Source organism: Bos javanicus, chromosome 18, assembly GCF_032452875.1.
Source record: "Bos javanicus breed banteng chromosome 18, ARS-OSU_banteng_1.0, whole genome shotgun sequence".
Classification (NCBI taxonomy): Eukaryota; Metazoa; Chordata; class Mammalia; order Artiodactyla; family Bovidae; genus Bos; species Bos javanicus.
In genome coordinates this window covers 54,496,738-54,508,201 of record NC_083885.1, presented here as the reverse complement: position 1 = coordinate 54,508,201, position 11,464 = coordinate 54,496,738, and the positions used below count along the sequence as shown (strand labels likewise).

Below are 11,464 nucleotides of genomic sequence, written 5' to 3'. Positions count from 1 at the left end.
TCTCTGTTAGTGGACGGCCTGGTGTGTGCGTGCCTCCAGCCGGCCCTGGGCCAGGCCAGTCCCCACTGGGGGTGGGAGGACAGCCGGAGGAGGGCCAGTGCCAGAAGGTGGACTTGGTGTCACTGGTATGACATCAGGATGTGAACTGGGGCTGCCTGGGAAACCAGGGCAGGCTCCCCAGAGAGCTGCTCCAGCCTCGAGCCTGGAAGGAGCTCGAGAGAGGTTCAGGCTCGCCCTGTGTCAAGAGAGTGGCCTCTATGTGACACTCTGCCCTGCTCCTCTGTCCCCCTCCGCTTCTCCCGCTGCTGCTGCTGCTGCTAAGTCGCTTCAGTCGTGTCCGACTCTCTGCGACCCCATAGACGGCAGCCCACCAGGCTCCCCTGTCCCTGGGACTCTCCAGGCAAGAACACTGGAGTGGGTTGCCATTTCCTTCTCCAATGCGTGAAAGGGAAACGTGAAAGTGAAGTCGCCCAGTCGTGTCCAACTCTTAGCAACCCCACGGACTGCAGCATACCAGGCTCCTCCATCCATGGGATTTTCCAGGCAAGAGTACTGGAGTGGATTGCCATTGCCTTCTCCGGCTTCTCCCACAGCTCTTAATCAATTGATAATGGCTGCCTCGAGCTCAGTTAAGACTCCTGAGACCTCAGATTGATTACCAATGTCTGCCATGGCACTTGCATAAGGCTAAGTAGTGTAGTGATTTTCAACCCTGGCTGTGCTTTAAAATCAGATTAAAAGTGCTCAAGGGACTTCCTTGGTGGTGCAGTGGTTAAGAGTCTGCCTTCCAAAGCAGGAGACACAGGTTAGAACCCTGGTCGGGGAACTAGATCCCACATGCTGTGATTAAGACCTGCCGCAGCCAAATAGATTATTTTTTTAAAGCCTGAAGAATACATTCTTTAGAAGTGGAAGAAGACTCCCCTCCCCCCATTTAATCCCGGAGTATCTGTTAAGCACCTACTGTGTACCATGCCCTGGTACAGTCCCTGGGGTTACAGCACTAACCAACATAGCTAGACCTGCATTTGACACAAACTCCTTTCTTTTCATCACCTTCCAGATCGAATCTGCCTTGGAAAACTCTCTTCTCATGCTTCTTAGGCAACAGTGTCCCAGCTGCTTGGCAAAGGGTCTGGTACATAGTTTGGGGATCTTAACATATTTACTAAATGCTCACTTCATGTCAGGCCTTGTGGTCCAGGTTTTGGGGATTTGACTGTGAACAAAGGAGATCCACTCACTGCCTTCATGGGTCTTGCAGTCTGCATTTGCATGCGTGTGTGTATGTTCTCTTTCTGCCTGGAAGCAGGTGACAGAATATTATTCAAGGTGGCCAGGACAGCTGGCCAATTCGTGTCTTCTGGAAATAACATACCTGTATACACAGAGTCCCCACACCCTTGATGCTCTTCTAAGGACAAACACATATATACATGAATCCCAGAAGACCTCATCCTTTCTCCAGCACTTACTATCGCATCAGTCAAGGAATTTATTCTTCCCCAGCCTCCGTTTCGTTTTCTATAAATTGGGGTAATAAACTTCTTTCCAGGATTGTTGCAAGAGTTTATTGAGATAAATTCATAAAGGATATCTTGGCACAGAGTAAGTGCTCAATACATGTTGAATAAATGAAGGCAGGGAAACAAGAATAGGGTAGCTGTGAGGATTCAGTGAGATCATCAGCCAACATGACTGACATAAAGTCAGCTTTCAGTAAAGAAAGAAAAAGTGAAATGTTAGTTGCTCAGTCCTGTCTGACTCTGGGACCCAATGGACTGTAGCCCACCAGGCTCCTCTGTCCATGGAATTCTCCAGGCAAGAATACTGGAGTGGATAGTCATTCCTTTCTCCAGGGGATCTTCTTGATCAAGAGGTCAAACCCGGGTCTCTGGCATTGTAGACAAATTCTTTACCATCTGAGCCACCAAGGCTTTTTCAGTAAATAAGGTGAAGGTTATTTGCCAGGACAGATAGCTAGAACTGTTTCCTTGGGGTAAGCAGAATGCACTTCACCACTTTCAAGGTGGTGGTAGAGAATCCCCTGGTGGTCCAGTGGTTAGGACTAGCGCTTTCACTGCCTACGGTCTGGTTCAGTGCCTGATGGGGGAACTAAAATCCCGTATACAGCACTATGAGGCAAAAAAAAAAAAAAAAAGTTGAAAGTGATGTGATTGAAACAATAAACTATGGCGCTATCTTGTTTGGGCTCCAATACTGACTGCGGCTTCTAGCCGATCTAAGACAAATTATTTTGTGCCTCAATTTCTTGATCGGTCAAACATAGTATCTGCCTCTGCCTACTTGTGGGTTTTAAGTAAATTGATAAATAAGCACGTAGTTCCTGGCATGTAAAGGTTATACTTAGTTTTGTGTTTCTTATTCTGCTTTCAGCATATCCCAGAGCAAGGGCTACCACGTCCAGCCTTTAGGTCATCATCTGCAAATCGCAGTAGCCTCGGCCCTGAAAAGGACCAAGCAGGAGCGCGCAAGCGCGTTAAAGCAAAGCCTGGAGGGCAGCCCGGCTGGCGGCCATCTTTGTAAAGGGCAGCGACGGCAGCTTCTTCACGTAATCGGCCTGCGTGCCCCGCGGGTGCCCGGCGATCCACGGGTAGAGCAGGCCGCTGTGGGGGCTCTGGGAATGAGTGGTTGAGGGACATGATGGGGGAGGCGGCCATGGCCGCAGGGCCTTGCCCGCTGCGCGAGGACAGCTTCACACGCTTCTCGTCGCAGAGCAATGTGTATGGGCTGGCAGGAGGCGCCGGCGGGCGCGGGGAGCTGCTGGCCGCCACCCTTAAAGGCAAGGTGCTAGGCTTCCGCTACCAAGACCTCCGACAGAAAATCCGGCCCGTGGCCAAGGAGCTGCAGTTCAATTACATTCCCGGTGCGTGGCGCCGTCGGGCTGGGGGCTCGGAAGGTAGTGTTGAGAAGGTTTCTGAGGCTCTGTCTTGACCCAGGTCACCATGATGGGCGAATGGGATCAGGGTGATGGTGATTGAAGGGGGTCGAAGCTGGTGATCTGGAGGTACTGGGGTCAGAAGACAGGGATAATAGGGGCCTGAAGTAGTTCGGGTTCAGGATGACTCAGAAACCAGGATTACTCCTACCCTGGTGATGGTGAGCAGGACCCATTGGGACCCAACAGTCATAATTTGTGGTGGTCAGAGATGACTGAGCCGTAGAGGTCAGGGGTCACCGTGGTTGGAAATATTGGGGTCACGAGCCTGCCTGAAATGTGAACTTTGAACTCTCCTCTCCCAGTGGATGCAGAGATTGTCTCCATTGACACCTTCAACAAGTCACCCCCAAAGCGGGGTCTGGTTGTGGGGATCACGTTCATTAAGGTACCCGGAGCCCATTCATCTATCCGTTTTCTCCTCCTTACTGAGTCTTCCCCAAATCCCTCTTGCTACCTCTGCCTTCCCCTGAGGCCAGTCTCCTCTCCCAGGATTCTGGGGACAAAGGCAGCCCCTTCCTTAACATTTACTGTGACTACGAGCCTGGCTCTGAGTACAACCTCGACTCCATTGCCCGTAAGTGTGGCCCGGAGGGAAGGAGGGATGGGGAAAGGGTGGGGGATGCAGTCCCATCCCCGGTACCTAACTGCCTCCACTCCCCCTGCAGAGAGCTGCCTGAACCTGGAGCTCCAGTTCACTCCTTTCCAACTATGCCATGCAGAGTAAGTAAATCACAGGCTTGATTCATTAGGGAGTGTATGTGCGCACGTGTGTGTGTGTGCGCGCGCGTGTTGAGAGAGCAGAGGCTGTAGCATACTGAAGACCACAAACCTACCTATAAACAATCAGACTCGTTTTGTTTTTTAGAGCATCATGCATTTAAGGTAGCCGTGGACCATACTCAGCTGATGGGCTACCATTTTGCAATCCCTGAACTAGATGGTGTTAGTCACTCAGTCGTGTCCGACTCTTTGTGACCCCATGGACTGTAGCCCACTGGGCTCCTCTGTCCATGGAATTCTCCAGACAAGAATACTGGAGTAGGTAGCCATTCTCTTCTCCAGGGGACCTTCCTGACTCAGGGATCGCACCTGCATCTCCTGCATTGCAAGCAGATTCTTTACTGTCTGAACCACCAGGGAAGCCCCTGAACTAGATAATTTGAGAGTTAATTGAGTGCCTCATTTCCAGACATGTAGAACTCTCAAGTTTTGATATTCTAGATTAAGGCATTCCAAGATCCAGAAATGCTTTTTTTTTTTTTTCTTGAGTTATTAGCTCTGAGATTCCAAGATCTGAAAGATCTACAGTTGATGATTCTGAGATTCTGTAATATTAAGGTCCTAACATTATCATATCTCAAGGAGACAGAATACAGACCATGTCGAGTACTGATGTTCTAGGATCCCAAAATATAAGAATCCCATTCTGGAACACCAGTGTTCTAGCACGGGAGTTGCCAAACATTTTCTATTTAGTCTGTCTCACAGCTACTCAGGTTGGCCTCTGTAACAAGAAGGCAGCCATGGAAACTGTATAAATGAATATGTGTGGCTGTGTTCCAATAAAACTTTATTTACAAAAACAGGGGAGAGACTCCCCTGGTGGTCCCTTGGTTAAGATTGCACTCCCACAGCAGGGGGCATGGGTTCGATCCCTGGTCAGGAAGCTAAGACCGTGCAAGCCATGTGGCATGGCCAAACAAAACAGTGAGTTAGATTTAGCCTGCAGGTCATAATTTGCCAACCTCAGGTCTATCAGATGAAAGTTTGAGAAACTGAAGTTTCTAACCCATAATATTCTGGGTTCTATGATCTGGATAGTCTACCAATTCTGAGTCTGAATATCATGATGGCAATTTCCAAAAGTTCTAGTGTCTTGAAGGAGACAGAAAACAGAATTTCTAGAACACTGGGGTTCTAGGGTAAAGAGATGCTAGTGTTCTGAGGTTCTGCAGCCCATTCTCAGAGCTCCATGTTCATTCCTGAACCCACATCCAGAATGAAGATTCTAGCAGGTGAGGGCTCTAGAAACAGAAGGTTCTAACGTGCTGAGTTTCTGAGATTGGAAAGCTCTACAATCCTGTGATTCTTCAGGGGTCAGTTTCTACAGTTCTGCATCTTCGCTGTGGATCCAGTGTCTGAAGCCTAGAATGACAGGGTTCTCGCAAGCAAGAGTTTTTTCAAGAGGAGGGTTTTAAAACTGACGAACTCTACCACACTCAAGGTCCACCGTACTGGGGTTCTAGAGTTTTTTGCTTTCAGGGTCCAGGTCGGGGATCAACTGGAGACCGTGTTTCTCCTGAGTGGGAATGACCCAGCCATTCATCTGTACAAGGAGGTGAGGTGGAGGAGGCGTGGTAGGCAGCCCTGCTGGAGCCACCGTGGACTGGGGTCGGGGGGGGGGCGGGGCGTGGGGGGGGGCGGTGTGTGAGACCAGCCACTGACTCCAAGCGGGTGGTGGGTCTCTGTTCCCCCAGAACGAGGGACTGCATCAGTTTGAAGAACAGCCTGTGGAAAACCTCTTCCCAGAGCTCACAAACCTGACCAGTAGGTAGGCGAGCCCTCGACAGGCCAGCAGGGACCGGGGCAGGCGGGCTCCGAGAAATCCTAGTGGTGGGAATTGAGCCCTAGGGAAATCAAGCCCAGCGGAGGCCCAAGGCTCTTCTGGGGGGAAGGGTAGGGTGGATGCTTGTAGGGAGGCGGAGGTGGAGGGTGGGGGCTGGGACCTGGTGACGACCCGAGGGCCTCTCTGTCCACCTGTCCACCCCCAGCGTCCTGTGGCTTGACGTGCACAATCTGCCCGGCACATCCCGGCGACTCTCAGCTCTGGGCTGTCAGAGCGGTTATGTCCGCGTCGCCCACGTGGATCAGCAGAGTCGAGGTGATGACGGGGCGGGGCCCGGACATGTTTAGGGGCGGGGCCTTGGGGGTGGGGCCGGCGCTCAGGACTGGGGGTGGGGCCTTGGGGCGGGGTGGGCGCTCCAGGTTGGGGGCGGGGCCTTGGGGGCGGGGCCGGCGCTCAGGCCTGGGGGTGGGGCCCGGGGCGGGGGCGGGGACTCAGTGCTGAGGGCGGGGCCCTGAGTCCTCGCTCTCCACACAGACGTCCTGCAGACGTGGACCATCATTCAGGACGGCCCCATTTCCCGAGTGATCGTGTTCAGCCTTTCGGCCCCCGAGGGTGAGCTCCGGACGTGGGCTCGGCTCCCCCCACCCACGTTTGTACCCCTCTCCCTAAACGTCCGGCTCCCACAGTTCCTTCCTCCTTTCCTCCTGGGTGCCCCACTCCGGCCCAGGAGTTACTGTGCCCCCTCCCTCCCCCCACGCTCCTGAATTTCACTCCCAGCTACTTAGCCCGGTGGTGGTCTAACCTTTAACCTGACCTTTTACCCTGGAGTTGAACTTCCACCTTCCCCTTGGTGTCTCTAACCTTTACCCCTCTCTGTGTCACTTCCCCTGATCCCCGTCTCGGGCCTCAGGACTTGCATTCTTTGTCTTGCTGCCATTCAGACCCCAAATTCTTCTCATGGACTCAGCACTGTCCCCGGACTCGCGGTCTCTCCTTTCCCTCCACGTGTTGATCTGTTCCTCTTACTCTGGTCTGTCCATCTCTCGTGTTTTTCTTTTTCTTTCTCTATTTGGCTGTGTTGGGTCTAAGTTGTGGCATACGGGATCTTTCCTTGCTACGCACAAACTCTCTAGTTGCGGCGCTCAGACTTGGTTGCTCTGTGGCGTGTGGGATCTCAGTTCCCCAACTTGTGTCTCCTGCATTGCAAGGCAGATTCTTAACCACAGGACCACCAGAGAAGTCCTTGGTGTTTCTCTTGGTCTGACCTCTGTGGTCTGTCTTCCATCCCTCCTCCTGTGGTTTACTCCTGATACCCCTACGGTGATCTGAGGACTTTCATATTCTCATCTAACCATGTTCTCATATAACCTGGTGGTCTAACCTTGAATTTTGTCTTGACTTTGCACCTCATGGCATGTGGGATCTTAGTTCTTAGTTCCCCAACCAGGGATCAAACCTGCATCTGCTGCACTGGAAGCACAGTCTTAATTCCTGGGCCACCAGGGAAGTCCCCTAACCTTGGGCTTTTTAAACTGTTATCCAACACCTGTTCCTCCTCCTGACCTCCGACCTCCATCCTCCTCTCGTGGTCTAACCTCTAACCCTCCACCTGTAACCAACGCATCGTCAAGCCTTTCTACCAGAAGCCTAACCTGTGTTCCTCTCAGGTATGGAGGGGTGGGGAGGAGGGACCTGGGACCTGTCCCCTCACACCTCCCCCACCTCTGTTCCTTCTCCAGAGACAGAGGACAGGCCACAGCGGGAGGAATACAGCGTGCTGGTGGCCAGCATGTTGGAGCCGGCAGTGGTGTACCGGTGAGGGGCACATGGGGGCGGGCGGGCCCCATGCCTTTGCACCACGGCCTAACCTGTTCATTCTCTGCAGAAAGGAAAGCTTTGGGTGTGGTGGTTCAGGGCTGGGTGGGTAAAGATGTCCGTGTCCCAGGGAGAGAAGCACCAAGTGTTTAAATCTAGAACTTGTAGGAGACGTGCTGAGACCTCGGGGTGGGAACTGAGATGTCCAGCCCCATCTGGGGTGGGGATGTGTGCTCGGTTATTCAGTCCAACTCTTTGCGATCCCCATGGACCGTAGCCTGCCAGTCTCCTCTGTCCGTGGGATTCTCCAGGCAACAGTATTGGAATGGGTTGCCATGCCCTCTTTCAGGGGATCTTCCCACCCCCAGGGGTCAAACCTGCATTGGCAGGTGGGTTCTTTTACCCCTGCCACCACCTGGAAAGCTCCCTGGGGTACAGAACATGTTGCAGGTATTTAACCACTGGCTCTGTGTGGGAGAAAGCCCTGGTTTGTAGCGTCTGCCCACTTCAATGCTCTCACCACGGTGGGATTTCGAGTCACTGACACAATGCCAACACGCTCTCAGAGTTTCTGAAAATGTCCCAGTCAGCTCCTGTGAGCCAGTGCAAGCCAGCTGTGCATACTTGGTGGGCCGTGAAGGTGTCCAGTGTTGGGTCCGAGCTCTCAGGCTCCAGAGGATTATGCGGGTGTCCAGACTGGAGGCGACAGGGTCACCAGAAGGAATGGTGTGGGTTTCCACATGGGAGTGAGATGATCCCACCTTCAGGGGACCGTGTGAGTGTCCGGATCGGAGATGCCTTGAGCACCTCTAGGTGCATAGGAGGATGGTCAGCTTGGAGACGAGGGTGTCCAGGCTTCAGCAGGAATAGAGCCTCCAGACCTGACACGTGAGGATCTGGTGCTCAGGGTGGCAGGCACTGCACTTGACCCCAGTCTTCTTGCTGTGTTCTGACCCCCAGCGACCTGCTGAGCCGGGGGCTCGAAGACCAGCTTCTCCTGCCGGGCAGCGACCAGTTTGACAGCGTCCTCTGTGGCCTGGTCACCGACATCGATCTGGATGGGCAGCCGGAAGTACTGGTGGCCACCTACGGACAGGTGGGGCCCAAGGGGTGGGACTGTCACGCTTGCCTTCCCTCGTGGGACCCCAACCCCCCCATGTGACCCCGACCCCTCAATGTGACCTTGAGCCCTATGTGACCCTGATCCCCTGTGTGACCCCATCCCTCCATGTGACCCTGATCCCCCGGTGTGACCTTGACCCCCATGTGACCTTGACCCCCATGTGACCCCATCCCCCTGTGTGACCCTGATCCCCTCGTGACCCTGACGCCCACCGTGTGACCCTGACCACCCTATGTGACCTCAACCCTGTGTGACTCTGATCCCCCCATGTGACTCCAGTCCCCCTGTGTGACCCTGGTTCCCCGCCACCGTGACCCCGATGCCCACCGTGTGACCCTGACCCCCCACCCCTGCAGGAGCTGCTCTGTTACAAGTACTGTGGCCCCGGGCGTGGGCTCCCCGGGGACCAGCATGGCTTCCGCTTGCTGTGGCGACGGGGCTTCTCCAGCCCCCTGCTGGCCATGGCACATGTGGACCTGACCGGGGACGGCCTGCGTGAGCTGGCCGTGGTCTCCCTGAAGGGCGTGCACATCCTGCAGGTAGCCGGGGGCCCTGAGGTGGAACTTCTCACCCGCCTTAGTGAGGGCGTGTCCTCAGGGGAGAGGGAGCTCTGGGGCCTGAGGCCACCTTTGGGCAAGGGGGGCAGTCTTGGCTGCAGGCCTCCTCCTGGGTGCAGAGCGTGGGGTGTGACTCCTTTTGGTCCAGGAGAAGGGGCTGGGGCCTTATAGCGAGGGGCAAAGGGGGCTTGGCTGCGGCATCCATCACCCCCGTCCCCCTGGCCTTCCTCAGCCCCCCGCACTTCTGTCCTTCTGTGCCCCCGCTCTGTCTGACTCTGTCCCTTCCCCAGCCTGGATCCATCCTGTGAGCTATTTGCACCCTCCCACTGCCCCCTGACCTCGGCCCTCCCCCTGCAGCCACCCCCTCTTCCTCATGTGTGATCCGCTTCACTCTACTCAGGATCTCACTTCCAGCCTGTCTCCAGCTTTCTGCCATAGTTTAACCTCTGAACTTTCCACTGCGGTCATGCCCTTGACCTGCTGTCAAATGGCCAGCCTTCTCCTGTACTTTGACCTCTCACCCTCCCACATCAGCTTCACTGCCCTTATGGTTTAACATCCAACCCATTCCCATGGTCCAAGGTCCAGCCTACAACCATCCCTTTCTATTTAACCTCCAACTACTGTAGATGAGATTTCCCCAATGGCTCAGCAGGTAAAGAATCCGTCTACAGCTCAAGAGACAGGTTTGATCCCTGGACTGGGAAGATTCCCTGGAGGAGGAAGTGGCTACCCACTCCAGTATTCTTGCCTAAAAAATCCCATGGACAGAGTAGCCTAGCAGGCTATACAGTCCATGGGGTCGCAAAGAGTTCAACACAACTGAGCTACTAAGCACAGAGTAGTATAACCTCTGACCTTCTCCCTGTGACCTGACACCCACCCGTCAGCTACGAGGTATCTCTGTCTCCTTATCTGCTGTTTGCCTTCCCCCTCCCTCTGGCCTGACTCCAGGCTCCTCACCTGAGCGCTTGTCTGCTGGAGTCTAACCTTACTGCCTCCTCTGAAGGTTTTGCTGGGGCCTCTTCCTTCAGCCTTGCCATCAGGGGAATGGTCCAGATTAGACCACATGGAGATAGAGGCCGGGCCCCAGGGAAAAGGCGTGAGGTTGAACCATAGTGCATGGAATGAAGGATGAGGAGGGATCTGAGGCTGGGCCAGAGTGGAAGGGGCTTCCCCTCCGCCTCGCTCGCACACACTAGCCTCTTGCTGTGTTCTGTTTCAAGCTGTTGCGCAGTGACCTCCGCACTCTGTCCCTGTCTCAGGATCTAACCTCAGACCCTCCAACCCGGGTCTGGCTCCATCCCTCTCTTGTCCACTGTGGTCTGCTCCTTCTTGGTCCTGTGGGCCTAACCTTTTCTGCCAGGGTCTCACCTTTGTCCCCATCTGCCGTGGTCTAACCTCAGCCTCTGTTCAGTGGTCAGTCCTTGCTCCCATGTAACTCGAGCTCCCCTTCATTTTGATTCTTCCCCTTCCCCTCCGCCCCAGGTTCTAACCTCAGACCCACACATCTGGGGCTGGGCTTTGTCCCTCCTGCTGGAAATTCACAGAAGGCCACGCCCCTGAGTCTGACCTTCACCACATCACGGAGACCCGTTCCCACCCCCTACGTGGTGGTCCTCTCTCCAACCTCTGGTCGTGGCTAAGCTTCCAGCTTTGAGGGGGGTGGTGTAACCCGTACCCCTCCAACTCCATCCCACCTCTGCCCGCCTCCTTCCTCCTCCTCTCGTTCCCCACAGCACAGCCTGATCCAGGCCTCAGAGCTGGTCCTGACCCGGCTTCGGCGTCAAGTGGAGCAGAGGAGACGTCAGCCACAGAAGATGGGGGACAGGGTGGGTTCCGGGCCTGCCGAGACCCTGGATTCCTGAGCACCCACTCGCTGCCCACCCCAAGTCTGCAGTAACGCCTTGGGACACTCACCTACATGGTGGGGGGAACATCCTGAAGGAGGGGCTGGTCCCCCCCCAGATCCACCCCCGGGGTGATGGAGCCATGGGTCCTGCTCTGACCCTGCCCCTGCGTGCCCTGTGACCCGCACTCCCCTCTCTGTGCCTCTGTGTTTCCATCTGAAAATGGGATGATCTCACCCTCCATGAGAATTGCTCAGTGACGATGATTTCTATATCCAGAGGAACCAAACTCACACTCGTCTCCATCGTTTTGTTCGGCAAGCGTTTGACGAGGGCCCACGATGTGCCAGGCTGAATGTCAGGAGCTGGATTTCCCTGGAAGAACTGAGGGAGGGGACTCTGGGGACTGGGGATCCAAAGTCAGACCCAGGAGTGGGACTGAAGTGGAATTGCAGTGTAGATTTCAGAGAAAAGAAAGGAAGTTAGGCCCTCCGAGGAAGACTGAAGTTCATCCTCCATGGGAAGACTTCGAGGTTAGACGTTTGCACATGAGCTCAGGTTAGACCCCAGTGGGAAACTCTGGATCTTGGG

General features: G+C 54.7%; 1 protein-coding gene across 2 annotated transcripts; it reads left to right on the top strand.

Annotated features, from left to right (window-relative positions):
- The first annotated feature begins 2,542 nt into the window (after positions 1 to 2,542).
- On the top strand, positions 2,543 to 11,166 carry KPTN (kaptin, actin binding protein). 2 transcript variants are annotated; one of them, XM_061388809.1, is made up of 12 exons: positions 2,543 to 2,887; positions 3,265 to 3,347; positions 3,452 to 3,536; positions 3,628 to 3,682; positions 5,225 to 5,300; positions 5,440 to 5,513; positions 5,734 to 5,843; positions 6,063 to 6,140; positions 7,268 to 7,343; positions 8,304 to 8,439; positions 8,823 to 9,005; positions 10,768 to 11,166. In XM_061388809.1, exons 1-12 carry the CDS (start codon positions 2,662 to 2,664, stop codon positions 10,924 to 10,926), a joined length of 1,341 nt encoding a protein of 446 aa, XP_061244793.1. In that variant the 5' UTR covers positions 2,543 to 2,661; the 3' UTR covers positions 10,927 to 11,166. The 2 variants fall into 2 exon arrangements, with proteins under 2 accessions (XP_061244793.1, XP_061244794.1); XM_061388810.1 differs by having other exon boundaries at positions 2,545 to 2,887; positions 10,763 to 11,166.
- The last annotated feature ends 298 nt before the right edge of the window (positions 11,167 to 11,464 follow it).